At 43.1% G+C, this 27,269-nt stretch overlaps 1 protein-coding gene across 1 annotated transcript in view; it reads left to right on the plus strand.

Annotated features, from left to right (window-relative positions):
- GRHL2 (grainyhead like transcription factor 2) overlaps nucleotides 1-27,269 on the plus strand; it is a 112,049-nt gene that overhangs the window by 41,616 nt on the left and 43,164 nt on the right. Inside the window, exons 8-9 of the mRNA XM_061604559.1 lie at nucleotides 394-488; nucleotides 22,548-22,706. Coding sequence (XP_061460543.1) covers nucleotides 394-488; nucleotides 22,548-22,706 — 254 coding nt within the window. The remainder of the gene's footprint in view (nucleotides 1-393; nucleotides 489-22,547; nucleotides 22,707-27,269) is intronic.

Genomic DNA, 27,269 nt, shown 5'->3' on the forward strand with positions numbered 1-27,269 from the left:
TCGGGAGTTAAAAGGGAGTTTTGCAATTGCGGTTCCCTGTCAATGCCAATCACCTGATTGTCACTGACAGGGAGACGTAAAAGGATTGAGGAATGGCTGCAGTAGGGCTCAGGGGGCTGTGTTTTGAAGTGGGTTGCATTGAAACTGCTTGTAAAAACAAGCTTTTTTCCCCTCTGGAGGGGAAAAAAGCTCAATTTTAGCAAGCGGTTTCAGTGCAAACTGCTTTGTGCTAATTGAGCAAGCCTGTTTCAAGGTGTACTCTCACCACCGCTCAACTGATTACCAAGACTGCAACACAAATGATGTGGAATATGAAAATGTGCCGGGGTGAAAAGACAAAGATGCACATTTTAGATAATCATCCGTGATCTTTTCTATGCTGGTTTTTTTAAGCTGACTACAAGGAGAGCTTTAACACAATTGGGAATATAGAAGAAATTGCCTATAATGCCATATCCTTTACTTGGGATGTCAATGAAGAAGCAAAGGTAAGGCATCATCCCACAACACACTTGTTAAAATGTATTGGTTCTTATTAGGACTGCTCAGCAAATAGGATTGGAAGGGTGTATGCCAAATATTTAAACCATCCTTCATTTTAATTAGAGAGCCAGTGTGGTGTAGTGGTTAGAGTGTTGGACTATGACTTGGGAGACCAGGGTTCGAATCTCCACACAGGCATGAATCTGACTGGGTGATCTTGGGCCAGTCACTGCCTCTCAGCCTCAGAGGAAGGCAGTGGTAAACCACCCTGAATACCGCTTACCATGAAAATCCTATTTGTAGGGTAGCCGTAAATTGGGATTGACTTGAAGGCAGTCCATTTCCATTTTCATTTTAAGCTGAGAAATATCTGTTTTTGAAATTCCACTGAAATTCAGGGGAATTTTGACTTGGGAGCGGTTTCATAAAATGTTACTTGGAAGAGCTGCAAAACTCTTCTCTTCCACCAGGTGCACAGGAAGTGGCCTGATACTGAGTCAGCTTGGCAGTTGTTGTCCAGAGTTTCAGACAGGAGTCTTCCATAGCCCTAACATTAACAGCCAGTTGGGTAAAGACAAAAGTAGAAATTGTGTGAGCAGTTACTATTCAAATCTTACAAAGAAAAAGATGTAAACATTTTAATACAAAAATGGATTACAACATTCTGTCCATATAAATAACTGGTCAACAAACAATCAGTAGCTGATGGTTGTAAAAAGAATTCTGCAAGATGCCTCAAAGGATATGTGATTGGGCACTACCACAATGAGAACTCCATTGGCAATATTTACCCTTTTACATCAGCATGCCTGTGAATTTTTTACAGCAACTAGATTGTTATGAGTAGTGAGTGGTAATTTGACCATATCATTTAGGCATATTGGCTAAGAGGCCAGATTCATGGTCAAATTGTTACTTTTTTGAACCACTGAGGAAGACCTGTAGAGCTGTGAAACATGTCTGGTTATTGGTATAGATTATTGTTTGTTACACAAGTTTGTTTATATGAAAAGACCATTTTAATCCATTTTTGTATTAAATCCACTTTTGCATTTATTTCTTCAAAAGGTCGGAGTAGCAGTTTTTGTTCACACAATTACTACTTTTGTCCTTGTTCAACTCTCTGAGTACTGATCCTTTAGCCAAACGGTACCACCTATGCACAGGAAGGAGATATTAGCAGACTCAGAGGATCCCCAAAGTTCCCAACTGAAGCATCCAGTACAACTTATCCCACATCCTGAAGCTGTTACTCTCTGAATCTCCCCTCCGTGCATAACTGTTCTTTCACAGCATCGTCAGCCTGCCTCTGCATTGTCAGTGTTTGTCTGCAAGGTTGCAGTTCAGATTATTCCCACCTGCAGATAAATGCTGGCTGGTATTCTTAACCTGGAATTGTACGTTTGCTGCTTAAATGCCTTTTACTTCAATCAGCAGTGTTGTTGCTGTCCAGGTCAGCCTGACCCAGGTTACCATGGTATGAAGAAAAAGTCCTGTGGGAACCCAAGTCTCAGTAACTCGTTGACACTCACACAACTTTGCCGTTGTTATTACAGTCTTTTGTTGTTTCAAAAGGAAATCTTATCCAGGTGGGGAAAACACAGGTAGAGCTTTACTCTTATCTGTTCCTTAGTCCTTTCCAACGGTGTAGGGCTGCCAGAAGCTGCACTGAGTCCAAAATCTTGCTCTTTAACAGAGCTGGGCTCTTAATACACCAGGCTATGTCTACTATATTCCATGGGGAATGTATTTTGCCAGTGCTGAAACAGCCTCATGGACTCATGGCTCATTTCAGAGCAGTTAAAACAAATAGAGCTTGCCATGTGACTTGGGGCCTGAATTACCTGAAGAATCGCCTATTCCACATTAACCTGCCCATTAATAAGGTCATCGTCAGAGACCCTCTTCTGGGTGTCCTTACCCTCTTGAGGTGAGGAAGGCAAGTGGCATCTAGGAAGAGGGTGTTTTCATTGGTAGCATCCACCTTTGGAATGCTCTTCCCATGGAGGCATCTGATTGGCCCACTAGTATCACCTAACATCCCAATTCAAGAGGATTATGGGGCTACCCTCTGAATATTTCAGCAGGAACTGCCTGTCATCTCCTCCTCTAACCAGCAGGGAATCAGTGCATGATCTGCCATGGTCATAGTTCAAGCCCTACAATGCCTGACAGGAGCCCCTGTTAGTTCAGGAATGGGTGTGAGTCGAGTTGAGTGAGTAGAGGCTGGGGTAGATAACTGGAACTTGCTAAAGGTAAATTCAGATGAAGAGCTTAAATTATCACCTGTGTAAATACACTGAATTCTCACTGCCAAGGGATGTGACCACAGCTCTGTTCCTCCTAGTATTCTTATGGCAATGTTGGGGAAGGAAGGAGATGGTAAGTAGAGATGTTGCCACATGGCAGTGCTGTTTAAATGCATTTACACCATCACTGCTTGATGGGTTCACCCCTGTCATCATCTCAGCCGTTTACCTGAACCTCCTCAATGAGGTGAAGGACAGGAGGGGAACAGAGTTGGGGTTCACAGCAAGAAACCAACGGATGTTGGGATTGGTTTGATGGAGAACCCAGTGGAACTGGCCAAGGTGATGAGAGATTGAATGAGGAGGGACCACAGGGCCAGAGCCTCTGAAGGAAGGAGCATTTTAATACATGCTCTAATTATTATTATTATTATCTTTATTTATACCCTGCCCTTTTTCCAAACTGGAACTCAAGGCGGCTTCCAGATAAAAATAAGTACATATCATTAAGAACCTATAAAAATATAAAACTTATAAAGATATAAAATCAGCATTAAAACAGGATTAAACGATTAAGATGTTAAAACCAATTAGATATACACTTAAAATATTGCAACCCAGTTTAGGAGCATACAAGTAACACAATAACATACAGCATCCTCTTCAGTCACTACCCTTAAAACCTTCAGTTCCAAAGGCCTGCCGGAAGAAAAAAGTCTTTAGCTGTCGGCGGAAGGACTGCACAGAGGAGGCCATTCTTGCCTCCCCAGGGAGGGAGTTCCAGAGCCTAGGGGCAGCCACCAAAAAGGCCCTATCTCGTGTTCCCACCAGTCGCACTTGTGAAGGTGTTGGGATCGTGAGAAGGGTCTCTCCTGAAGATCTCAAGGCCCGGGCAGGTTCATATAGGGAGATACAGTCTGACAAATAGCCTGGACCTAAGCTGTATAGGGCTTTATAGGTCATAACCAGCACTTTGAATTGTGTCCGGAAACAGACTGGCAGCCAGTGGAGCTGTTGCAGCAGGGGAGTTGTATGGTTCCTGTAACCAGCCCCAGTTAACATTCTGGCTGCAGCTCGTTGCACCAACTGAAGTTTCCGAACAGTCTTCAAAGGCAGCCCCACGTAGAGCACGTTACAGTAGTCTAAGCGGGATGTAACTAAGGCATGTGTCACCATAGCCAGATCAGACGACTCCAGGAATGGGCGCAGTTGGCGCACTAGTCTTAACTGTGCAAAAGCATTTCTGGCCACCGCAGAAACCTGGGCCTCCAGGTTTAAGGCTGAGTCCAGGAGCACACCCAAACTGTGAACCTGCGTCTTCAGGGGGAGTGTAACCCCATCCAGCACAGGGTGAACCCCTATTCCCTGATCCGCCTTTCGACTGACTAGGACCACCTCTGTCTTGTCTGGATTAAGTTTCAGCTTGTTCACCCTCATCCAGTCCACCACTGCTATCAGACACTGGTTTAGAACCGAGACAGTTTCCTTGGAATTAGGTGGAAAGGAGAAGTAGAGTTGGGTATCATCTGCATACTGATGGCTCTAAGACTAGCCCTGCTTCCTTCAACAGTTTGCTCCCTACTTAGTTGCACAGAGCTTTTCTTTGCTTTTGAGCCCCCTTCCCCCCCCCGAGTTGTCAGGGTATTTTAAATGCTAGGGCCGTTTTGCGGCCAATATATGGGGAAGGTCTGTAGCCCAGTGGAGAAGCATCTGCTTTGCATGCAAAAGGTTCCAGGTTCAGTATTTCAACATCTCCAGGTAGGGCTGGGAGAGACCCCATCTCAAACTCTAGACCTAGAGATCTAGGCATCTCAACGCTGCTGACAGCGTTGACAGTACTGAACTAGATGGACCAATGGCCTGACTTGGTATAAGACTCCCTGACATGGCAGTTGAAGGGCGTACTATTTCTGCAGTAACTTTTCACTGAAATATATGACAATCCATGCACATTTTTTTTCAGATATCAAATATCTCTGACCACAGGCGTGCACTGACAACCCAAGTATTTTGACGAGAGTAAGCTTGCAATGATAATAGGTTGGGGTTGTAGCTAGTGGGGTGAAACAACGCTCCCATCGATTTGTGCCAGCCAGCTCATCAACCTTCACGACAATGCTATTCCCACTCCTATAGGTGCATGTGATGCATAACACGTGAAAGATCACATGGTGAATAGTTTCCAGTTTTGGGCATTAACTTGTTCTTACTAACCTAGCCATTTGAAGCAAAGATTCCTGCCAGTGGAGGTGGCTTTTTCCCTCTGCAATTTCCTCACTCCAGAGAACTGGAAGCTCTAATTATAGACTCCCCTAAGGATAGTAGTTAAACTGGCTCATTGTTCTGGTGCCATTTTCCTCTTTTCCCACAATTTTGAGATTAAAATGAATTTCACTCGTACGAAGACTTCTCTTAGTGAAACTAAGATACAAAACTCAATGCACCAGAGTACTGACCAGAATTGGATTGGGGGGGGGTAGGGTGGAGGAGGAAGCACTTTCTTTAACCAGAGTTCTCAAAACTTTTATCATAGTGCTTTTTCAAGGAGAGGGGAGGGAAAGCCCCCTTTTCGATCTTCTTAGTGATAACAGCTTATTCAGTGTGCTTGCCAACCATGCTTCCTTCACACACCGGGATGAAAGCCTCTTCCTCATGATGCAGTCCCAGACTACTCAGGCAGGTGTGAATATGTCGATACCTGTACCACCAGACACATACTGTGAACAAGTTGAAAAGCACTGCTGCAGAGTATTTTAGTGGGGCATGTGCCAGATGTGTGTCCTTCAGCGTTGATGAGAAACTTATTTCAAGTACAGAATGTAAAATAGGACTTAGCCGTAAAATTATACGTAAGAACTTGAGATCCATGAAAAAATCATATGGGGAAAGAGAATTTGCCTTAGAGAAGCCTTCCCCAACATGGTGCCCTCCAGATGTTTTGGATTACAATTTATATCAGCCCAGTAGAGATCTAGTCCAAAACATCTGGAGGATTTTGTAGGCAAAAGACTCACGCCCTCTGGGCACCCAACTCTCACACCCAAGGCAGTTGCCCCACTCTGTCTAATGGTAGGACTGGCCTTGCTAAGGTGCCTCTACCTTGTAGTTTTGCAAGGGTAAGAGGGTTCTATTATGAGTACAGAATCTTTACTAACCCTGCAGGACCCTGTAATTTTCAACCAGTTTGTGTCTTTGTGTGACTATGCATGTATGTGTATTTCATTTTTCCCTTGCTAATACTCTTAATAAAATATAATTTCTGTTAATGATCAGTACGTTGAACATTAGAATTAAAAGAAGAAACTATCCATAAGCACCATTGCAAAAACTATTGCAGTTTTCTGGTGGACAGCCAGGGTTCTTTAAATCACACATATAATAGAATGTTTTAAATAAAACGCTGTGGTTGCCATGTGTCTAGGAACTTCAGTGTATACAAATGGCTGAACAGGTGTGCAACTACCATTTGCAGCAAATTGAGTTTTTATGTAGCCGCTGGGGCGTGGTGCAGGGTTAAGGAAGCTTCTTAAAGGGAAAGGTAAACATTTGCTGGAGACATTGGTATTGAGCTGAAACAAAGGCGTTGACTTTGTATGGAATTTATAAGGTAACTGATGTCAAAAGAAACTATAAAAGCTGTACTTACTCTACACAAAGGAGTTTTATTTATTTAAAACTCTACCCTGCCCTGTGTGTAGTGCTCAGGACTGGCTGTAACATTCTAAAATCCAGAAACAAAACCAAAAGGATAAAAATATAATTAGTGCATGGTTTTGTTTAAAGTTAAAGTGTTACCAACAGATCTCTTAAGCTCTTTTATGGCACGAAGATGGAACTCTCTAGAGTTGAATATGCTGTTCTTTTTTAAAAAAATGCTTGTTTTTAACATGCAAAAGCTACTGGGAAAATACATAAAAAGCTGCCTTATACCATGTCAGGCTTGAATTGTGTCTTCCACCTGACAGCAGTTCTCCAAGTTTCCAAACAGAAGTCTTTCTCCTCACCTGATTTTATTGTTGTTGTTGTTGTTTCAAGAAATAAGTCACCAAAAAAGCCAAAGGACTCTGAAAAGAACAGTTAAATAAGTATCATACCCATTCAAATCCCCCAGCAGGGGTGTAGTGCTCCAGGGTCTCAGGGGGTCTTAGAACCCTTACAGTAGGGCCCCGCTTTACGGCGTTCCGCTGATGTGGCGCCTTTCATTTTCAATTTTAAAGTTTTTTTCCCCATTTTGTGACATTTTGCGTCATTTTTGCGCGATGCAGCCCATTAAAGTCACTGGGGTTCCGCTTTACAGCGTTTTCCGCTTTACGGCGGGGGTCCAGAACGGAACCCGCCGTATAAGCGGGGCCCTACTGTACTTTTTTGGGAGCAGGATCCCAGCCAGGTTCCTGTGTCTCCAGCATTCCACGAGCCTATCAGCATGAAATGGGAGTGTGTTAGCCACTGAGAAGAGTCTTCTACCCTGCTACCATGTCCTTTCCTATGGAGCCAATCAGAGTAAAAGGAGGTGAGTCAGCCACTTAGAAGACTCTCTTCAGTAGCTAACACTCGGCCCTTCATGCTTATTGGCTCCTGGGACGTATTTTGTTGTGGGAGAAGGCATTAACAAGGATCTCATTCTCAACCCAGCAGCAAAAAAGGGAGGAGGGATGTGGCTGTCACTATCTTGAAGGGACCCAGCACTTCTGAATTTACTACTACACTACTGCCCCTCAGGAAAAAAAACCAAAATAAAAGAGTAGGATGACACTTCACATGGCAATATACAGCATCAATACATTCCCACAAACCTTGTGTGAGAAGGAACTATTCCAGTTTCACAGTTCTGCCCAACATACATCTTCCTCTGCTCTAGTCCTTGTCGCAGAGCCTGAGAAATGCCCCTGCCATTGATTCAAAAGGAATCTAGCTGATTTATTTTACCTAGAAGTCTGAGAAAAGTAAAAATGGAATACTGTGACTGTGTACACACCATACATTTAAAACATGTTCCCCACCACCTGAGGAATCCGGGGAACGGTATTGTTAAGGGTGCTGGGTATTGTAGCTCTGTGTGGGGTAAACTAAAGTTCACAGGATTCTTTGCGGGGATTATGCTTTAAATGCTTAGCATGTACGTTGCCTGAATATGTGTGTGGAGTGGAATTCTGTGCTTGGAGGGAATGGATAGTTTGAACGCTGAACAGAAGCATTCCTTTTAAGAGACAGGATACGCTGTAACTTGTAACTTTTATTATTTCTAAAGTTCCTGACAGTGCAGTCCTACGCAGTGGTTCTTTAAGAGCTGATTGGATGCCTTGTAACAATAAAGTATGGGTTATACAGATGATACTGCTTACATGGTTGCAATTCTCATCTCCTTTAAAAACAAACCTTGAAACAGGTGACGGCTATCCAGTTCCTTTCTGTTATTAGATCATGCCCTCACGAATGGGATGATATTTCAGGAATGGTCCATAGCTCACAGGCAGAGTCCTTCATACTCCCTACGCAGGCCCTAGGTTCAGTTCCTGGCATCTCCCGTTCACAGGCACCTACTGAAGACCTTCCTTTTTCAACAAGCCTTTTAAATAGAGACCTTACCCCAGTCTGCATCTGTGTTGGAATTGCTTTTTAAGATGTTTTTATAGCTGTTAAAAAAAGATGTTTTGTTTTAATATGTTTTAAATTCTTTTGTTTTTAAGATATTTTGGAGTGTTTTTAGTGTTTTTGTCTGCTGCAGAATATAAATTCAATAATAATAATAATGGATGAGGTAGCCTAGGGCGGGTCACCTGCTGGGACAAAAGTGTGATAATAGTCTTCTGGCAGGGAAGGGGCAAGGCAGCAGCAGGTTGTGTGCTCCCACCAGTACACTTGCACAGCCACAATCTGGCCCCTGCCCTCCTAGTAAGTAGCAGCAACGTCCCTGCTAAGAGGCTTTTGCTGTGGCTCTGCCCCACCAGCCAAGCCACTTCTGCAGGCAGCAAGTGATGTGGCTGCTGGGAATCAGAGTACACAGTACTGGGCTAGATTGCCAAATGGTTGGATTTGGTATAAAGCAGCTTCCTGTGTTCCTAAACTGTTTGTTCATATTTACTTGCAACGTAGTCTAAATTAAATTTCTCTCGGGAATTTGCTAAGCTAGACCATTTAAACACAGCCTTCTGTATTTTTTCTTCATTTTTTAAGCAACTGATTGTTGATGTGAGAAAATAAGCAAAAAAAGGTTGTGTTTAAAGTTTAAATGTTTTTTTTATAATTGAAGGCCTATAAAATATTTTTAAAAGACTGGTAGGAGACTCTCTGGCGAGAGTAAATACTGAAAGAAAAAAACTCCTTTCAATTCAGAGTTTTTATATCTATTGTTAAACATTGTATGCTGTCAGACATGTAATCCTCAGAACAGCAGCTGTGATAGTATTAACTCAAACATGAAATGCAGTGTGTGTGTGTAGTATTTATGTATATAAAGAAAGATCTCATCCTGTGAGAGAACTCTGAAAATTGTAGCTCTGTGAGGGGAATAGGGGGCCTCAGCATCCTTAACAAACTACAGTCCTCAGGAGTCTTTGTGGGGAAGCCATGACTGTTTATAAAGTGGTATGATTCTGTTTTAAATGATATTGCAAATGGGGCCAAAGCCTCTGATGCTACCAAATTCCATAGCTTCTGGCTTCTCATGAATGAAGATGGGAACACCTGGGTTTTCAGAATGAGAAAGCAAAGCAAGGGTCTGTCAAAACCACTTCCTAGGTATTTTGATTTCTGAGGGTGACTTGGTATGCAAGTTATTCCTTGCTAAGGTTAAAAATGCATGCTCAATGTATTCTGAAAAACACATGTCAAAGTTGCCAACACCCTCAAATGTGCTTTGCCATGTTGGCAGAAGCGCTATCCACCATCACTCAGTTCTTCAGCGTTGTCCAGGTTCAAAGCCACCCTGAGCTTCTTCTATTAGTCATACACAGCTTTGCCCAACCTGATGCCCTGTAGGTGTTTTGGACTACCATTCCCATTAGCTCCTAACAACATGACCGATGGTCAGGGATGATGGGAGTTGTCATCCAAAACATCTGGAAAGTACCACGTTGGTGAAGGGTGCTGTAGCACCAGTGACATCATTGTATAAATTGTATAAAGCCAAATGTTATTTTCCATGATTCTTCTTCTTCGTCTTCGTCTTCGTCTTCTTTTATTTTATTTTATTTTATTTTATTTTATTTTATTTTATCATTATTATAGTTTATTTATATACCACTTTTTGGCCAAAAGGCTCCCAAAGTGGTGAACAAAAAAAATTACATAAGAAATAACCAGTAAAAAATATACAGTAAAAATACAATGCAACAAAAGCAGTGCAAATACAATACAACAAGAGCAATGCAACAAGAACAGAGGAAAAACTTTTCTCCTTCTCCCTCTTCCACCAGCTCAGTACTGCTCGAGCACAAGGTACTCGGCGAAGAGCTCTGTGTTGCTCAGATAGTAAGACATGGGGTAGCGGATGGCCAGTGCTGGATTTACGCACAAGCTAAGTAAACTGCGTCTTAGGGTATCAGATTATCAGGAGCCCTGGTGGCTCGGGAAGAGTAGGGGTCCTCGAAGAGCACCCACATTCGTGGCTGGATATACATATTTATATATACACATGGAGATAGCCAACTCGGATAGCTAGTTTGGCAAAATAAATGCTTCTGCTGCACTTCATACACTTACAAAGCATCATTTTGTGTCAAATTCACTGAACAGTCTTCCTCCCAGATCCTCTTGTTGGTTGCCTCCCCTCAGACTTCTATTGTTTTGAATAAGACTTCCCCCCCCCAAATTCAGCAGCAGCAAAACCTTGAATTAGCGTTGTGTCCTCTAAATCCCCATCAATGTTCCCCTGATTCATGTCGCGTCTGTGAAGAGCAGATAAACAATAGCTTATTAAAGTATCCCAAATACCAGAATTATGAGGGTATTTACTCTGATTATAAAGTAACATATGGCTGCCTTGTTCTCTTACCCCAGAATGCCACCCACTCTTTTTGTCAATAGGTTATACAGGGCATGAGTTGGAGAGATGTCACATTTGGGCTGATAAGGTAGCAGCGTTGCTGCTGTTAATAGAGATTTCCAGGGTCCTGTTTATATTTAAGAATTACAAATGAGTAAGGGAAAGACTTTAATACAGTTCTGATTTTAAAAAGATTTATCCTCTATGTTCACACAAGAGATAAGTAAATGTGATCCCCCGCCAGTGCTCATATATCCCCAGTGCCCCCAGCAAAAATCCAGCTTATCTGTTCTCTCATCTGTACACTTTGTCTCTGTTTTGTTTTGTGCTATTTCAAATACCAATGAACTTGCTGTCTACCTTAATCTCTGTAATAAGTGCCAAGCCCTAAGGCAATGCAGCTTGGATATTGACATTTGAGAGGCACCTACATGTTTTGACTGTCTCTGCTGTACAGATTGTATACCATAAGATAGCATGATGACCAGTGTTGGTATCAGCTTCCAAAGGGGAAGAGACTAAGGATAAAGACACACTCGCTGTTGTGCTGGTTCCACTGTGTCTCCACCTCTCTTTTCTGAAAATGGAGGCACATAACACTAGTCAAACTCTGCCCCTTTTTACTGTAAAACCTGATCTGATCCAGTGTTGTTGTTTTTAAAAAAATTCAGCTTCCGGCAGATTTCACAACTGATTGGCAGATCAACCTGTTGCCTCTCCAGGTGTGGCCAATGGAAACGCTTTGTGTAGGCAGCTAGTGTGCCCACAGCCCAAGGCTATGGGCACACTGGTTGTTTCAAGAGCGGCGAGGCTGTTTTGTCTGGCTGCAGTTTGAAACATACAGTATTTGCCCACAGCTGGACACATCTCCCTTCCCTACTGCTGATGCCAAACCTTTTAGGACCACCCACACAAAAGCACTGGGCCAGTCACTGTCTCTGCCTGAGCCTACAGCAAAGCGTTTCCATTGGACACACCTGGAGTGGCTGCAAGGTTGATGGCCAGTCAGTTTTGAAATTTGGGTCAAGCTGACTTCAAGGTAAAATGCACTAGATCTCCACTTTCCCAGGTTTTGGAGTAAAAAGGGGCAGAGTTTGACTAATGTTGTGTGCTTCCGGTTTCAGAAAACAGGTGGAGACGCGCTGAAACCAGCACAACTGCAAGTGTGTCTCCAGCCAAAGTTGTGCCATGCTGTCTAACTTTCGGGGTTGCTACTTGCTACAGGGCTAGCTCCAGGCAAAGTCCTCTGGGAGGCCCCTTCTTCTGAATGGGGAAGCTGTGGCCCTCCAGATGATGCTGGACTACAAATCCACTCCTGCAACATTAGTCATGTTGGCTGGGGCGACAAGACTTAGAGTCCAGCAACATCTAGAGGGCCACAGCTTCCCCATCCCTGTTCTAGTGAATCTTGGGGCACATAACTGGCTGTGATGGCAGTGCTTCAAACAGTGCCAAGCAGCTAGGTTTAGCCACCATTTCCCCCCACAGTTCCTCAGAGTGTTTTACCACAATTCTCAGAATGTCACTATGTTTAAATGGCAATTATTATTATTATTATTATTATTTATTAGACTTTTATACCGCCCGACTAGCAATAGCTCTCTGGGCGGTGAACACGGAGAATACAATAAAATACACAATATAATACAATAAGAACATATAAAATAAGAACAATCTAAAATCAGTACAACAGATATGAAAATCAGGTTAACTTAAATTAAAATGCTTTGGAAAAGAGGAAGGTTTTAACCGGGCGCTGAAAGGATAACAATGTCGGTGCCAGGCACACCTCCTCGAGCAGACTGTTCCACAGTTCGGGGGCCACCACTGAGAAGGCCCTAGATCTTGTCACCACCCTCTGGGCCTCTCTATGAGTCGGAACCCGGAGGAGGGCCTTCGTAGCAGAACGTAGTGTACGGGCCGGTTCGTAACGGGAGAGGCGTTCCAACAGGTATCGTGGATTCAGCTGCTTGGAGGGTGGTGCTAGAAAAAATGATTAAGGGAGCCTTGCCAGGGCCTTTCCCAGTGGTAGAGCAAGGGCTCCGTTTTACTATAACCTATACTCAAGCCAACCCAGTGACCTCCATAGCAGAAATATAGCAGGTGGGTGTCCATTTTTGTACTAAAATGCACTCAAATGGTTCCCTGATGCCCCATATGGTTTTCTCTCTTCATTATATAGTAGGAAGGAGCCCACTCAGTTCCTTGCTGGGGGAAATTCTGATGAGAACATCCCTACATCCTTTAATATAGCTTCTGGATGGACCACCCCACTCCTTCCTGCTCAGCACGGTCTATCCCCGAAGGCCACTTTGTTGTCATTATTACTGTTGTCATTACTTTTAGACACTACTTTTGAAGTGTAGTGGTTAGAGTATTGGACTAAGGCCTGGGAGATTAGGGTTCAAATCCCCAGTCAACCACTTTGAGCCAGTCACTAGGTAGTATTCCACAATAACTTTGGTTCATTAATTTCAATGGGTCTACTCTGACTTAGTTACAACCCACTGACTTTCAGCTCAGCCTACCTCACAGGCTGTTGTGGGGATACAATGAGTACAGAGTGAACCATATATGCCACCTTGAGCTCAGTGGAGAAAAGGTGGGATATAAATGTAAAAATAAATGGATTATTCCATATAGTGGAGACTGGTAGCTCCGATGTCAGTGGGGCAGTGAATCCGCTTTGGATTTTAATACAAACTTTCAAGGAGCTATCCAAGGTGCTGCACCTCGGACAGTTCCTTGAAAGTTTGGACTAAAACCCAGAGCGGATTCATTGCCCCACTAAATTTGGAACCACCAGTCTCCACTGATTCCACAGATCAAAAATATTAATCAGAACAGGCTGAATTTGCCATAGAACAGAGGGGGAGAAAGACATTTCCTCCAAGACATGTACTTATTAAGCAATTATATTTTGCAATCAGAGCTACACTCTCATCTCTGGTGAGTAGTTCGATGTCTGCTTGTTGTGATCTCTACGGTCTTCCCACCAGCCTCCCTCACGCTGAAGCATCCATCATAGTGGCATCAAAGTGCCCTTCTACCTAGACCCGATTTCTGAAGTTAAAAAAAAAATCCCATGAAAATAACTGATGCTCTGAGACATCACTGAAAGAATCCTGAGGATCCAGATAATTAATGATCTATCAGTCATATTTCAGAAGCAAATGTAATGGAGCACTGCTGTCATCTTAACCATGAAGATAAATGAAAACTAAAAATGTACTCAAACATATTTTATAGCTTTGGTGTTACAAGTTTGTACATGGCCTTTTCTATCTAAAAGCCCCCCCCCCCGAAGCTAATAGGATGGGATACTGAGGCATGAAACCTTGCAAAAATCATTGATCTCCCTTAATTCTAATCCACTTACCATCATGCACAGTTTGAAATAACACAGCATTAATACTGATATGACAACTTGTTGAAGGGGGTGCGTGAGTTTGCAATTATTGATTGTTAGAGATGATCTATTAAAGTGTCAGGAAGATGATATTCAATCTTAGAAAATGATTGTCTGTTGCACTCATCAGTTTTCATCACTCTGCTCTTTGCATCTCCATCAAGGTAATGTTGCTGCTGTTGAATTTATTTATTTAACCTGTTTGTGTCCTGTTTTCCCCAAGCTCAGAGCTGCTATTGGAAAGTTTCTTGCTTGAATTTTCCTCTTGTTTGTTATTTGAGACAGAATAGCAGACTGTGCATCTTCGAGTCATTTTTTACTAAACTGGACAATAACCTGCACATGCATCCTGCATTCTTTGGTAGTCAGAGATGGTTCAAATTATAATAAGCTGTTCTCATAATGTGTAAGGCATGGATGGGGAGCCTCCGGTGCTCCAGATGTTGTTAGACCCCAGCTGCCATCAGCCCGAGCCAGCATGGCCTTTGGTGAGGGATGTCAAAACATTTGGTGGGTCACAGGTTCCCCATACCTGATATAGGGCAATACCTTTGGACTAAATTTGGAAGGAAAAGAGGCTTCATTTTGGAGTTTTGGACATTTTATTTTTGTTTAGACCTAATGCTTACTTATGCGTAAGTGAATTACTAATGCGTGAGTGAATTAAAATGGACGGGAATGGGACATTTTCAATCAGGCAATTACAAAATATTTTATGCAGAAAAAGAGAAATTAAGAAGAAACGGGGTTGCTTTAATAGTGAGAAGTGATGTAGCAAAAACAATTAAGAGCTGTAACGCAAGGTCTGAGTGAGTTATATCAATGAGATTTAATGGGAAACCTATTAACATAACCATCATGCAAGTCTACGCTCCAACGGCAAATGCAGAAGAAGAGGAATTGGAGAGATTTTATGCAGAAGTACAGAAAGAAATTGATCACACACCAAAACAAGATGTGCTGATAATCATGGGGGACTGGAATGCAAAAGTAGGGAACAGAGAAGAACTAGGAACAGTGGGAAAATGGGGTTTAGGAGATAGAAATGAAGCAGGAGAAAGATTTATTGACTTCTGTGAAGCTAATAATTTGTTTCTTGCAAACACATTTTTGAACAACCGAAAAGACGACTGTACACATGGAGATTACCAAATGGTCAATACAGGAATCAAATTGATTATATAACTGGTAGCAGAAGATGGAGAAATTCCATACTTTCTGAGAAAACAAGACCAGGAGCAGACTGTGGTATAGATCATGAGCTTGTCACATTGAAAATCAGAGTAAAACTAAAGAAGAACAGTAAAGCAATCATAATACCAAAATACAATTTAAATAACATCCCAGAAGCATATAAAGATCAAATAAGGAACAGGTTTGAGGCTTTAAACTTAGTTGACAGAGAACCAGAAGAACTATGGAGTGAAGTCAGAGACATTATCAGGGAAGAATTAAAAAAGACAATACCTCTAGTTAAAAAGAGAGAAAGTCCTCAATGGATGACTGAAGAAACTCTTAAAATGATTAAAGAGAGAAGGAAAGCAAAAGGAAAAGGAGATAGAAACACAATTAGAACCCTAAATACAACAATACAGCGACTAGTACGTAGGGACAAAGAACTATTACAATGGTTATTGTATAGAAATAGGACAACAAAAAGGGAAGAACAAGAGCCCTATTCCAAAAGATTAGAGAAATTAAAGGGAAATTTAAACCAAGGGTAGGGATGTTGAATAATCAACAGTGGAACACACTGACTGTCTAAGATAAAATAAAAGGAAGATAGAAGCAATACACTGAAGAACTCTATAAATGAGATGCAAAGATGACAGATTCATTCATGGAGGAACCGTATGATGAAGAACCAGGAATTTTAGAACGTGAGGTGAAGGCTGCTCTTAAAATACTTTGGAAGAAACAAATCACCAGGAACAGATGGCATACCAATAGAGATGCTACAAGCTACTGAGACTGAATCTGTCCCAATTTTGACAAAAATTTGTCAACAAATATGGAACACTAAACAATGGCCCACAGACTGGAAGCGTTCAATATACATCCCAATTCCAAAGAAAGGGGTCCCAGAGAATGCAGTAATTATCGAACTATTGCCTTAATATCCCATGCAAGGAAAGTAATGCTCAAGAATTTACAACAAAGGCTCTTACCATATATGCGAGAAATGCCAGATGTCCAAGCTGGATTTAGAAAGGGAAGAGGCACCAGAGATCATATTGCAAGCATACGTTGGAAAATGGAACGGCCCAAGGGATTTCAGAAGGAAATCAGCCTATTCTTTATAGATGACAACAATGCCTTTGATTGTGTAGATCATTAAAAACTATGGAATGCTTTAAAAGAAATGAGGGTATCACAGCATCTGATTGTCCTGATGTGCAACCTATGCTCTGGACAAGAGGCTACTGTAAGGACAGAATATGGAAAAACCAATTGGTTCCCCATCGGAAAGGGTGTGAGACGGGTGTATTTTATCCCTCTATTTGTTTAATCTATATGCCGAACATATCATACGGAAAGTGGGATTAGACCAAGATGAAGGAGGTGTGAAAATGGAGGGAGAAATATAAATAATTTAAGATATGCAGACAAAACCATACTACTAGCAGAAACCAGTAATGATTTGAAACGAACGCTGATGAAAGTTAAAGGGGAAAGCACAAAAGCAGGACTACAGCTGAACATCAAGAAGACTAAAGTAATGACAACAGAAGATTTATATAACTTTAAATTTGACAACAACATCTGGTGTAGCACAGTGGGGAGGAGAGCCTGGCTGGGAGTCCAGAGTCGGTGAGCTCAAATCCCAGCTCATGTCTCCTGGATGTCAAGGGCCAGCTAAAGATCACCCCCACAGTGGGTGGCTCAGGGGTTATGTGCCCTACCACCTGTGCAGCTGTGGGCAAGCTGCATAGCCCCAAGGAGCCCAGTTGCCCCTCAGCTGGCAGTTGTGGACAAGGAAGGGGCTGGCTTGTGCAGCTGTGGCAAGCTGAGCAGGCTCTAGCCAGCTGGGGAGGACTAACCTCAGAGAGAAGCAGTGGTAAACTCCCTCTGAATAGCACTTACCATGAAAACCCTATTCATAGGGTCGCCATAAGCTGGGATCGACTTGAAGGCAGTCCATTTCCATTTCAAAGTTGACAACGAGGACATTGAATTTGTCAAGGATTATCAATAACTTGGCACAATTATTAACCAAAATGGAGACAATAGTCAAGAAATCAGAAGGCGGCTAGGACGGGAGGGCAGCTGTGAGAGAACTAGAAAAGGTTCTCAAATGCAAAGTTGGATCACTGAACACTAAAGTCAGGATCATTCAGACCATGGTATTCCCGATCTCTATGTATGGATGTGAAAGTTGGACAGTGAAAAAAGCAGATAAGAGAAAAATCAACTCATTTGAAACGTGGTGTTGGAGGAGAGCTTTGCACATACCATGGACTGTGAAGAAGACCAATAATTGGGTGTTAGAACAAATTAAACCAGAACTATCACTAGAAGCTAAAATGATGAAACTGACGTTATCATACCTTGGACACATAATGATTCACTAGAAAAGACAATAATGCTAGGAAAAACAGCAGGGAGTAGAAAAAGAGGAAGGCCAAACAAGAGATGGATTGATTCCATAAAGGAAGCCACAGACCTGAACTGACAAGCTCTGAACAGGGTGGTTCATGACAGATGCTCTTGGAGGTCGCTGATTCATAGGGTCGCCATAAGTCGTAGTCGACTTGGAGGCAGATAAGAACAACAACAAAATGCTTACTTGGCCAGTCAAGCCATATGCCTTGTACACCATAAGAAGAACCTGCTGCATCAGCCAAAAGCCCATCTAGTTCAGCATCCTGTTCTCACAGTGGCCAGCCAGATGCCCATGGGAAGCCCAGAAGCAGTAGCTGAGCACGACACCACTCTCATTCCCAGTAACTGGCATTCAGAGGCATATTGTTGATTGTTATGTTTTTAGTGTGTTTTCTTTGTTTCTGCTTTAACATTATGTAAGTCCCTTGGGGACCTTTGGGTATATAAATCTTATTATTGTTGTTATTCTTATTAATAATAATAATGCCCCAGACACTGGAAGTAGAACATAGCCATGATGGCTAGTAGTTGTTGATAGCCTTATTCTCCATGAAAAGAGCTGGCTACAGCAATCTCTGCCCCTTGCTGTTCTGCACCCCCTTTCCCCAACTGCAGCCACTCCTCATTCTTTTCATTTAAGCTTTTCATATCCCATACTTCCTTCAAATTCTTGGGGTGACACATCATGTTTTACCTAACTTCAAACAACCCAATGGGATAGATCACATTGTCAAGAGAGTGTCTGGCCCCAGGTCTCCCAGGAAACTTCTTAAGCAAGCAGTGAAAACAATAAATCTTGTGGCACCTTGAAGACTAACTAATTTTATTATGGCATAAGCTTTCATGGCCTCTGTCAAACGCAAGGTGAAGAAGGGTTTGCACTTGAACCTCCCTCATTTCAAATACAGCATTCTCTGCACTGCGCCACACTGGTTCTCAGTAGAATTTGGAAGGGAATACATAGCTATCTCAGAAATGGAAATGTACGACTTTTTCTTATTATTATTACTTTGATTTTGTATTTGATGTACCACTCCGGGATCACTTGTTTGATGAAGGGCATGTTAAAATACAGTAAATATGTTCACTTTGTGGCATCAGTAGGATTACAAATAGAAAAAGGGAATGTTGCTAATGCCCTCATATTTAGAGTCTCTTGCAGAGAGATAGTCTGAATGGAGCGAGGGGAGTTTCCCTTCAAATGTGTGACATGCTAAGTAATTCCTGATGCTCTCATTGACAGAGTGTATGTATTCTCAGTGCAAAAGGAACTATGTTTCACTTGTATCCACTGGCAGCTATGTATAGCATTAAGAAATCAGCATGCAGCAGAGGAACATAGGAAGCTGCCTTATACTGAGTCAGACCATTGGTCCAACTAGCTCAATATTGTCTACAATGATTGGCAGTGGCTCTCCAGGGTTTCAGGCAGGCTTCTCTCCCAGCCCTACCTGGAGATGTTGGGGCTTGAACCTGGGACCTTCTGCATGCAAGGAAGATGCTCTGCCACTGAGCTATGGCCCTTCCCCTGTTGTCAAAGTTTATCAGTATGGATAGCATCATGGGTGGGGGAACTTTAGGCCAGGGGACCAAATGTGGCCCTTTGTGCCTCACTATCTGGCCCTCAGGACTCTTCCCAGACAATGCCCCTTCCCTAGGCTGCTCTCTCACCAGACTTGCTCCAGGCCCTCCTCAAGTGCCTTTGACTAGGGATGGGCAAGGACTTTGATAAAATCGGAATTGGCATCAGACTCCCTGATGATTTGTAGGTGAACAAATCCTGAAACCTATGAAGGTCCGTTGCTTTTCTTAACACCAGATTTTTGCCACATCAAATATAAGTTAACCTGATCAGTCTGATTTGCTTGCTAACTAAAACTGACTAGGAGAAGGCAGAGAGAACCTTTCTGAAACTGATCAGCCTGTCTTTGCTTGTTAATTGCATCCCTGCTGGTGCCCTGTGTGTGTGTGTGTGAGAGAGAGAGAGCGAGAGAGAGAGAGCTGCTTTTGACAGGAAAGGGGCACAAGTGGTTGTCACTGGCAGCAGTGAGAGGCTGCACTGCAGGAATTGGAGGCATGTACTGCAGGCAGCAAATGGGCCAGCCAGGACTAGCAATGGAGGGGAGGGAAGGGAAGGAGAGGAAGTGGCAGGGTGGGGTGGTGGGTGGTGGGGAGGGATGGCCAGGCAGACAGGCGGAAGGAGAGAAGAGGAGCCGGATGGATGGATGGATGGCAGGCAGGCAGGATAGTGGTGGCACTGAAACCTGCTTTCCTCCTTTCCTTTGCAAAAGGAAAACACCCGGTCTCTGCTTGCTAACGTGAAAACTGACCAGCCTCAGTCACAGAGGAGGAGGAAGAGCTGTTGCTTTCCTTTTAAAATATAAAATTTCCTTCAAAATATCAATATTAATATTGATATTTTGGGGGAGGAAAAATGAGACAGACCTGTAAAAACAATGGATAGCAGACAAAGAACAAATTCAAATTGATACAACCTGTTAAGTCAACAGAATGCTTTCTAAGTGGCAGTGGCCAACATATCCCTTCCCTAATTTTGATCGGTTTGGATGGGTCCTTAAATGGGTCCTTAGTGCTAATGCCTCTTCCTTGTCTGATAGAGGATGGCAAGATTTTGTGTGTGTGCATAGAAGCCTCTGATTTTCATATCTATGGCTCTGCTCACTTTTGCCTTCTGGCCCCCAGAAGGTTCACCACAATGGAGTGTGGCCCTCAGGCTGAAAACCCCCAGTATAGCCCCATTAAGGCATTCTGCATGCGTAGAACCTACATGTGGAGAAGTAGAAGTGCACTCTGGCCCTGTCCCAACATCCTTTGTGGCACTGGCCACACCCACTGGAAGACCTCACAGTGTTCCAATCTCCTGAAAGCTGCTCATTTATAGGCTGTTACCTACGCAGACAACTAGGGAGGGGCACATCCAGTGCAATGCAGGATGTTGTGGGACGTTCCTTCAAGCCCACTTCTTCAAGCATACATCTTCTGCTTGGAGAATGCCTGAATGTAGCTTATATTAAGACAGGAAATGCAATCAGTTTTCCATATCCAACTAAAGCAGATTTCCCCCAGCCCACTTCCCTCACATCAGTTAAAGTTCAGCTGTGTTGTTTGCAAGCACAGCACTATGATACCATCAAGCACAGAAATGCTGGTGTGCTGTTAGCTCAATCAAGCAAACATACTGAGCTGACTCCACCATAAAATACTGGGCAGTAATATCAACTTCCGTAATCAGATGAATGCTGTTAACCTCACCATGTAAGACACATTAGCTTTATCTCCATGTGGTCTTTCAGCCAAACTCCCCCCTTCCCCACTTAGCCTTTCCCCTTCTGGTGTCTGCATGAATGTCAAAAGTTAAGGCTTCCATGGAAATATTGTAAGTGGGACATGAGCTCTTGTCTTCCAAGTGCAGAGCTTATAAATAAGGATTTCTCAGTCTTTACAGAATTCTGTGTATTATCAGTACTCTCATCCATAGACTAGCACTGAATCTGACCCATTGGTTCATCTTGGACTTTGTCTTTATAATGACTGGCAACTGTTTTCAAGGGTTATTCAGGCAGGAGTCTTCTCCAGCCCTACCTGGAGATGACTGGGACTGGACCCAGAACCTGTTGCATGCAAAGTATGTGCCCTCTCCACTAGGGAATTTAGCACAGGGGACATCTGGAAGGACCAGTTTAGATCACTGAGTAGGGCCTTGCTCAGGATACCACCATCTAAGGTAGGGCTTCCCAGCCTGTTGTCCACAAACCACCATTGGTCTGTGGACTTTATTGAATTCCATAGAATTTTATGGAATTCAAATTGTCATACAAAGAAAACCCATAAGAAATAAAAAGCAATAAAAATCCAATTAAAAATCACACATCATTTAACACAGTGCTTTGCAGTTGCTACAAAAGGCAGGGGAAAAATCATTAAATGGTCCACCAAGACCTTCAGTAATTTTCAAGTGGCCTACGGGGAAAATGTTTGGGAACCTAAGGAAATTGACAGCCAGAAGATGCAGGGTCTTATTTGCAGTAGTCCTGAAGTGCTAGAACAGGTCTGAGGAACCTTTTTCAGTTCAAGGGCTGTATTCTTTGTATGTATTCTTTCTGTTGCCCTCATACCAGTCTTAGGCAGAGTACATGGCGGGTTGAAAAGTTGGGACCTGAGGAAACGCATGGTTGATGGAGATATGAATCTGAAAAAAGGGGGCAGCAAGGCAAAGTGAAACTGTGGCAAAAAGCAAAACTAAAAACTCACACTGAGGCTCAGGTAGAGGAAGGGTTTTTGCAGGGCACAAGTGGATTACCAAAAGACTGGGTCAGGGAGCCAAAGTGATGTGAGTGTGCTTAGGCCTAGAGTTTAGGCCTTTGAGAAAGTTGTATTTTTAAAAAACTGCATAGAAAAAGAATCCTATTGATGGTGACTGCTCCTGCAGTGTTGTTACCAGGCAGCCCAAGAAACCGTTGTGGAGGGATGTGAGAATTTGACAATTGATTTGAATGAATCAGTCAATCGTTTGGCTGCAGTCATGTAGTAATTTTCTTGTATTGATTCTAATCCATCACACATGTAAACATGTGAGTTGAGTTGGGTAGCCGAGTTGGCTTTGTCAAATAGTTTCTCTGCTGAAAAAAACTAAAAACAATAATCTTAACCCTCCATTGCACACAGGTAGATTTCTCAAAGGGTGCTGCATACAGAAGTTTAAATATTAATTAGAGGTTGCACTTGCTTGAATTTTGTTTGTGGATGACAAAAACCACACCAGCACAACTTGTAACTTTGTTCTTCATCTAAAAAACAGATTTTCATCACAGTGAACTGCTTGAGCACAGACTTCTCTTCTCAAAAAGGAGTCAAGGGGCTTCCTTTGATGATTCAGATTGACACATACAGCTACAATAATCGCAGCAATAAACCCATCCATCGTGCCTTCTGCCAGATCAAGGTTTTCTGTGATAAGGTGAGATGATACGTTTGTTATGTGCCTAAAAATACATAGGAGAGGTGTGAGCGAGACATTTATTTTCATTTAGCGATTGTTTTAGCTATAAAAGACCTCATTTGTGTCATTACGTATTTGTTACATTTGTTTCATTACCGTATTTATTTATTTATTTATTTATTTATTTATTTGTCACCCATCTGGCTGGTTTACCAGCCACTCTGGGCGACGTACAACATAAAAACATATAATTCACATTAAAACCTTAAAATTCCAACAATAACACTAAAACCTAACCTGCCCCAAAAGCCTGCCTGAAGAGCCAGGTTTTCAAGGTCCGGCGGAAGCTCATCATGGAGGGGGCATGGCGGATGTCATTTGGGAGGGAGTTCCACAGAGTGGGTGCCACAATTGAAAAAGCCCTCTCCCTAGTTCTCACCAGTCTAGCTGTTTTAACTGGAGGGACGGAGAGAAGGTCTTTTGAGGCTGATCTTGTTGGGCGGCAATGTTGATGATGCTGGAGGCGCTCTTCCAGATAGACTGGGCTGAAACCGTATAGGGTTTTAAAGGTCAAAACCAACACCTTGAATTGGGCCCGGAAAGCAACTGGTAACCAGTGCAACTCCTTCAGCACTGGAGTGATGTGATCTCGCCGGCAGCTACCCTTAATCAGGCGAGCCGCTGCATTCTGTACCAGTTGCAGCTTCCGGACCATTTTCAAGGGTAACCCCACGTAGAGCGCATTACAGTAGTCTAGGCGAGAGGAGACCTTCATTTTTGTTTAGCTTTGTTGCTATTTCATTTAACTTTTTTTAAAACTGCCATTTTATCTTCCTAGAATGCCCTGAGAATTGCTTCATTCTGTGGCTTTTGGGGTGTGTGTGTGTGGACAGAATGGCAGCTGCCACACAAAAATGGCATGCCCACTGGCATACACCATTTACCCTCCAGAATGCTCCAGCATGACACAGCTCATAAGAACATAAGAAAGCCCTGCTGGATCAGACCAATGGCCCATCTAGTCCAACATCCTGTTCTCCAACCAGATGCCCATGAGAAGCCCAAAAGCAGGACATGAATGCAGCAGCACTCTCCCCACTTATGATTCCCAGCAACTGGCATTTGGGGCTTATTGCCTCTGACAGTGGATGTAGAACATAGCCATCATGGTTAGTAGAACTCCCAGGGCATTCTGGGAAGATAAAATGGTGGCTGCCAGGAGATTGCTGCTGATAACAGCTTTGCCATTGCCAGAGAAGGTAAGCCTTCCACCTTTAAATGAGCATCAAATAACTACCAATGAGGCAACAATAACAAGCTCATTTTATAACCATTTATTTCTGATGACTTTGGTTCAACTTTTCATTTATTATGAAATGAATCTATGTCTTCTAATATAAAGAAAATCAAAAACAGGTATTTGACTACAGACTTAGATTATGTGCACAGAAGTTGCTTAAAAACCATTTTGTCTGGGTGCGTTTTGAAACAAATGTGCACCCAGCTGTATGCATCTTTATTGTTTGATGGAATACACCCAGCCGTACTGCTGATGTCAGAGCTTTTAGGACAGCCCACTGCAAAGCATTTCCATTGGACATTCCTTGGAGTCACAATGGGTTGATAGACCAAGCAGTGTTCAAGTCATTGTGAAGTTGGCTTGAAGGGAAAACTCATCCAATCTCAAAAATCACAGTTTTTGGAGTACAAAGAGCATAATGAACATTGTGTGTACCAGGATTAAAAAAAAAGAGGTAGAAAAGCAATTAAGCCAGTATAACTGCAGGCTTGTCTTCAGCCTTACAATCTCAATTAACATAAAGGGAGAAGGGGTAAAAGGAAGATGTTAGTTAAGGAAGGGCAAGGAAAGTCAGTGGTGTGTTCAACAGGGCCAGCACCATAGGGCTGCCAGGTTGGGCCCTGGCCTGCGGCTCAGAGGGGCCCCTGAAGGGCCTCTCCTTAGGGTGGAAGAGTAGCACTCCTGTTGGTCAGCACCTGACCTTGCTGCAGATTGCAAAGGTGGAGCACCCATACAGTCAGTGCGGGCTTCAGTAAGCCCGCCCGCATACCTCACCTACCTCTCCTGTTCCTGTGAATGACATGTGCGCTATGCGCACATGCCTACCATCAACCAAGATGGCAGCAGAAGCTTCCTTAAGGGGCTGATGCCCCTGCCACCATCTTGGTTGATGGCAGGCAGGCACATGCAGCATGCACGTCATTCACAGAGACAGGAGAGGTGGGTGGGATGTGCAGGCGGGCTTTATTAGCCCTGCACCTCCTGTATGAGTGAGTTGGGCTATGGTGCCACAGCCTTGAGACAGGCTGGTCCCCAAGGGCCCAGTCATGCCTGGTGCCGGCCCTAGTGTTCAGTGACTTTTTAAAAAGAGAGCTGCCCAACTTTAGTGGACAGCAAGGTGGGGAGGCAGTGCTCATCCGACCCTTAGTTTCCTGAGTCACTACTGCATACTGGGACAGAAATGGGGAGGGGGTGAGGCGGTGGCGAGTTTGGTGCAGTGCAAAGACACTAGCAGGAGTGCTGGATTGGCTCTGCCAGTGCATTTGCACCGTACTGCCACCTCCCCTTCTCTGTCCCAGTATGTAGCAGCAATGCAGGCAGGCGGAGAGAGCAGGTGAACGTTGCCACCCCATCCTGCCATCTGCTACAGCTGTCCATTCTCAATGGGCAGCGAGTTCTAATACCTCATGAGTACCGCACATGGAAGAGGAGACCCCAGGTTTAAAGAGAGGGCTGGTTCATGAGGACTGAAAGGAATGAGGTGGAGTACAGTGAGATTATAAAAGAAGGGAGGAAAAGTGAGAGTAAGAGAACGTAGAGATTGAAAAAGAAGTAGTTATAGCTTGTGGTGATCGTGGTGGAGATACATTGGCCTCTCATTGCGTAGTAACTGGTGTGCTATTATTACCAGAATTACATGAAATGTGTATAGAATGCTCTGCTCTTTTGTGCATGAAATGTAATCAGATTCATAATAGTGTGAAGTCTACCTCTCCAAAAACATTGGCTCGTTCAGGTTATGATTACAGACTTTTTTTTATCAAAGCATTGTTCTGGCTCATAAATACGTTGGGTTATTTTAAAATAGCGAAGTCTAGCTATCAGTTCAAGCTGAAGCTCATGCATAGAATTTTTACATTGATCTATTCCAGACTCCAGTGATAACAACAGAAACACTTTAAAGAATGTTTATTGATTTTTTTAAAAAAATGACATACATCCGGATGTTTTGCAGTTTGCTTTCATGGCAGTAGGTTTGCAGCCGGGGCCTTGCTCATCTCACACACATGGACACAGACACACGCGCTCTTTAAAATATTTTGCAGAATTTAAATTCTATTGTAGATATTTTTTTTGGTACTTGTTTTGCATCAAATGTTTATTAGTTTTCATAGAATCATGGGTGGAAGGGACTTCAAAATCATCTAGTTCAACCTCCTGCTGATAATGGAAATCCACCACTACAGCATCCCTGATACGTGACTGGCTAGACACGTACTATTGCATCACCATTACTAATATTAATTATCTTGCTCTTCTGCTCAGAGAGCACTCAAAGCAGTTAATGTTAAATAAAAATATAATAACATAATTAAAAAATGGGGGAAGGGAGAAACAGACGTAAGAAAACATTCTAAAGCAGCCTCAGGCTTGGGAGCTGAATGTGCCCCCCCCCCGGCCTCTCTAGCTGTCCATTACCACTCTCTTCAGACCACATAACCTCGCTGTATTGGTTCTGCCCTGCACCTTCCCCAAGTGTTTTTGCCTGGCTGCAATGTGTCCTTGAGCTGGGATAATGCAGTCTTGCTTGCCTGGCTGAAGGATATAGAGGTGTATCTGTGTGTGTGTGTGTGTGTGTGTGTGTGTGTGCGTGTGTGTGTGCGTCCATGCGTGCATGCATGCGCACATGCATGCGCATAAACCTGTGACCTTTGTGTGGCTGGAGTGTAGGCTACTGTACAGAGGTAAGAGTCCTATCGATTGCTCTGCCTACTTTTGCCTCTGGCACCTCCCACCACTGGCTTGTGCTCCCCAGAAGGTTGTTCCAGAGGGAATGCAGCTCTTGGGCTGAAATCCCCATACCCCTCATCTAAAAGGACAATAGATACAAAAGAAATTTAAAAGGCAATTACACATTAAAAGTCTGTTGATTTTTTTTTTTACGTTTAACTTTTTTTGCCTAAAACAAAAGAGCCAGCCAGCTGGATCTCCACCTGTTTCAGATCGGGATTCACTCTTTTTTGTTTTCAAAAGCTGGCAGAGGTTCTTCAGCCAAATTCTGATTAGAAGGGACATTCTACCAGTTGAGGCTCTTGGCCTTGACTGTGCAGAAGTCCTGTTTTCAACCAGATGCCACCTCTGTATCCCAGCCCACCCAATTTACTATGCCCATCAGAAAATAAAATAGCCACCATTCATAAGTTGTAATTGTGGATGGGAGGACGAGAGAGCCGCAGAAGATAAGGTCTCAGAACTACCCCCATGATTCTCTAGTCTCACATCTAAGATGTCTCTTTGCTTATGGGCAACTCCACAGATGAAAAATGTGGAGAGGAATACCA

This window comes from Rhineura floridana, chromosome 1 (assembly GCF_030035675.1).
Source record: "Rhineura floridana isolate rRhiFlo1 chromosome 1, rRhiFlo1.hap2, whole genome shotgun sequence".
In the NCBI taxonomy this organism is placed as follows: Eukaryota; Metazoa; Chordata; class Lepidosauria; order Squamata; family Rhineuridae; genus Rhineura; species Rhineura floridana.